General features: G+C 54.3%; 1 protein-coding gene across 2 annotated transcripts in view; it reads left to right on the top strand.

Moving 5' to 3' along the window:
• The window catches only part of PLXNA2 (plexin A2), a 146,630-nt gene that overhangs the window by 110,389 nt on the left and 32,836 nt on the right, over positions 1–3,405 (top strand). For both annotated transcript variants that reach the window (XM_015650707.1, XM_015650708.3), the window contains exon 13: positions 2,469–2,620. In XM_015650707.1, coding sequence (XP_015506193.1) covers positions 2,469–2,620 — 152 coding nt within the window. The remainder of the gene's footprint in view (positions 1–2,468; positions 2,621–3,405) is intronic.

Below are 3,405 nucleotides of genomic sequence, written 5' to 3'. Positions count from 1 at the left end.
GGATCCCTTGTTTTCCAGCCTTGGGGGTCCCCAGCTTGGTTTCAAGTAAAAAGCAGCACCAAGAGAAGTGCTCTGCAGCATCTGCAGCCCTTCCCTGCCCAAGGACAGGGTGTGAGGGTGACCAAGCTGCTGCCACCCCGCTCATCCCCGTGCCCAACCCGTTTCTGAACGGTGCTGCACACCTGATCCCTCCTGCCCAGCACTGTTACAGCTCTGGACTGGGATTTGTCCCGTGCAGTGGGCAGAGGTGACCTGCTCAGAATAATTCTGCCTCCCACACCCTGCTCACATCTCAGTGACTTTCAAGCTGCTTCAGTTTAGCAAACAACCTGACAAAACTTCAGCAGAGGTGCAGATTCCTAAACAGCAAATGTGCAATTCCTGGTTATGGCCTGGCTCTTTCTCAGCTGCCCTTTGCAGGTCCTTTCATCCTCCACAGAGCTCTAAGCGAAAAGCCAGTCTAGTGAAGTGATTTGCTTGAAATTGGGGAATATTTCTTGCTAATCCTGTCTGTCTCAGATCAGAAATCTGGACTGGCAGCCCTGCAGCCTGGGCAGCTCCCAGCACAGCCCAGCTGGGATTAAGGCAGACCACGGGCTGGCTGTGCTGGAGGTGCCTCATCCTTGCCCAGCCAGAAGCCCAGGGATGCTGCTCCGAGGGTCCCCAGCTCTGGGTGCACCGGGACCTTTAAGACTTATCTTCTTTCTGCGATTTTGACTGAATCTCTCCAGCTGTAATTAATTGAATGCATCTGTTCTAACCCTGGGGCTGCTTTATGGCACAGTTACTTCAAAACTGTTCAATTAGTGGCCACTAAAATCTAGGTCGAGTGGAGCTCCATATTGGGGATTTTCCAGGTCAGGACATTTTTAAAATACAGCATCAGCTCGGCTTTGTTCAGGGAGGCCGCTTGGCCCCGCTGCTTCTGCTCAGGTCAGGAAATGGCAAACGGTGACTCCTTGTTTTTGAGCAGTGATGAGACAATGAGCCCAGCGGAGTAAGTGCTCCAGTAAATGCATTTTAACATCCTCCAGAGCTGAGAAGGACAGTTGTAACTGTCAGCCGAGTTCAGGTGATTCCCAAGCAGTGATGTAAACACTACCAGGCCTCCAGGACTGGGTGTAACACAATCCAGCTCGGTTTTGCAGTGGGTTTATGGGCACGTCGAGCTTCCCAGAGCTAAATGATACAAGACAGGCCATGGTGTGAGTTACAGGGAACAGCAGCACAACAGGCAGTGCGTGGTGAATAAATTAAAAACCTCCGTCAGGCGGTGGAGGGGAGAGGAAGGTGGGAATTAAAGGATGTGGAGGAAGGAGGGGGTGGCTTGGTGGCTCTGGAGGGTGGAATAACCTCAGCATGTGAGGCCAAAAACGGGACAGAATGCTCAGGGAAGTGATGGAGGGGGAACAGGCAGCCTAGGGAAGTGCTGGAGTCACCCTGGCAGAGCTCAAAAACCAAGTGGACGTGGTTTAGTGGGGATGGTGAGATTCCATCTTGAAGATCCTGGGTGTCTTTTTGGAGATGCTTTGGGGAACTGGGGACCACAGGAGTGATGGGGACAGGGGGAACAGGTCATGGGGATGTGGTGTGCTGGTGGCACTGGTGTTTGGCCGCTTTCCTCACCCCTGGGAAGGTGGAAAAAACCAACCATCCCTCTGGAAACAGCAAGGAAAAGGTTCTGAGGAGCTCAAGTTTTTTTGCCAAAGACAAGGGTGGAACAAAGAAGCGTAAACAAGATTTATCCATTAAATTAATTAAATTGCGTTATTATGGATTGTGTTTATTTATTAATAACAGCTGCAGCGTGGGGAAGATTAGAAACTCACCCAAGAGCAACAACAGAGCGGTGGCAGATTCAGGATGGCTGTCTGAGAGTCCTGGGTCCAAATTTTGTGACCATGCATTATAGAAATTTATACTCCTAATTGAAGAGGAGATTGTCCTTAATGCAAGTCCAGGGAAGCAGGGATGATTATGGCTGAGGGAGGCTATAAACAGGCAGCTTGAAAGCACATACCTCACCCTTTAACATTTTTAAGTCATTTGAGGTGCCAAGTCACTAATAAAATGTGACATTAACATTCAGAGAACAGCCAAGGCAGAAGGTAAAGTTCTCCCAAGCACCAGGCTGCTTCTGGAAGGTGACTTACCCTGTTCTGGATAGGGAAGAGAGGAGCCAGGTTTATCGTTCTGCACGGATTTCTGGGGAATGGCACTGCCCACTCTTCTTGGCCGGCTGAGGGACATTGGGGTCCTCTTTTGGAGCACAGCACAGATGGATTTCAGCATCCCTGGGCTCCTCCAGGACATCCAGGAGAGCCATGAGGGGGTGACCCTGGCTGGTTTGGCAGCAGGAGCAGGAGGAGGCTGCAGCACTCCCAGCACAAGTGTTTCCAAGGCAGGGGCTGAAGAAGGAGCGTGGTGGGGATGTCCCCTCACCTTCCCCGTGTTCTGTCTCCCTGCAGATCCTGACGGTGTCGGGGCCCCCGGAAGGAGGGACGAGGGTGACCATCCGTGGTGTCAACCTGGGCCTGGACTTCTCGGAGATCGCGCAGGGGGTGCAGGTGGCCGGGGTGCAGTGCACGCCCCTGCCCGAGCACTACGTCGTGGCCGAGCAGTGAGTGTCCCCTCAGCCGTCCCCACCGCGTGTCCCCGGGGCTGGGAACCCCACAGAGCTCCTCCCTGACCTCCAGCCAACGCTCAGGAGACCAAAACCTCACCCAGAGCCCGGTCCCTTGCAGGAAGGGCTGTGGAGGTGGCTGTGGGAAGGGATTCCTGCACATTCCTGCACATCCCTGCACATTCCTGCACATCCCCGCACTCTGGACTCTCTCTGCAGGGGTTAAACAGCCCTTTAAGCTTTCATTAAATGTTCTGTTTCCTTCCACACCGCGGTTCCTGCTTGGCTAAGCACCTTTGCTGATGAGCACCTTGCTGCCGCTCCGCGCTCCCCATCCCACTTGGAATTCCTCCGGCGCCGCCGGCTGCGCGCAGCCATTTGTTAGGGGTGACAGCCCCGTAATCCGAGCGGGGCTCCGCTGGAGTCAATTCATTTGTTTCACTAAGAAAAATGTCAGTCCAAAATTAGAAAACAGGCCTGTACCAGGGGCTGGGTGAAGGAGCCCCACAGCGTGACCCCGCTCCTCTCCTGCCCCGTGGGGCTGTGCCGGGGAGCCAGGAGGGCGCTCAGAGGCTGCTGGGGGATGTTCGTGCTGGGTGGGACTGGAGAAAAGGTGATGTCTCCCCTTGGGTTGTGTCATCTCCTGCTGGGGAAGAGGATGGTGAACGCTGCTGTGGGAACGGGATGTGGCCAAGATCCCATGGTGGGCCCAGCAGCACAGACCTGCCCCAGCTGAGGGAGCAGCTGCAAGGAGCTGTCCTCTGCTGGGAGATGCATTTGGT

The sequence above is a fragment of the Parus major genome, chromosome 26, assembly GCF_001522545.3.
Source record: "Parus major isolate Abel chromosome 26, Parus_major1.1, whole genome shotgun sequence".
In the NCBI taxonomy this organism is placed as follows: Eukaryota; Metazoa; Chordata; class Aves; order Passeriformes; family Paridae; genus Parus; species Parus major.
Note: the sequence above shows the minus strand (reverse complement) of the source record. Positions and strands in the feature narration are given on the sequence as shown.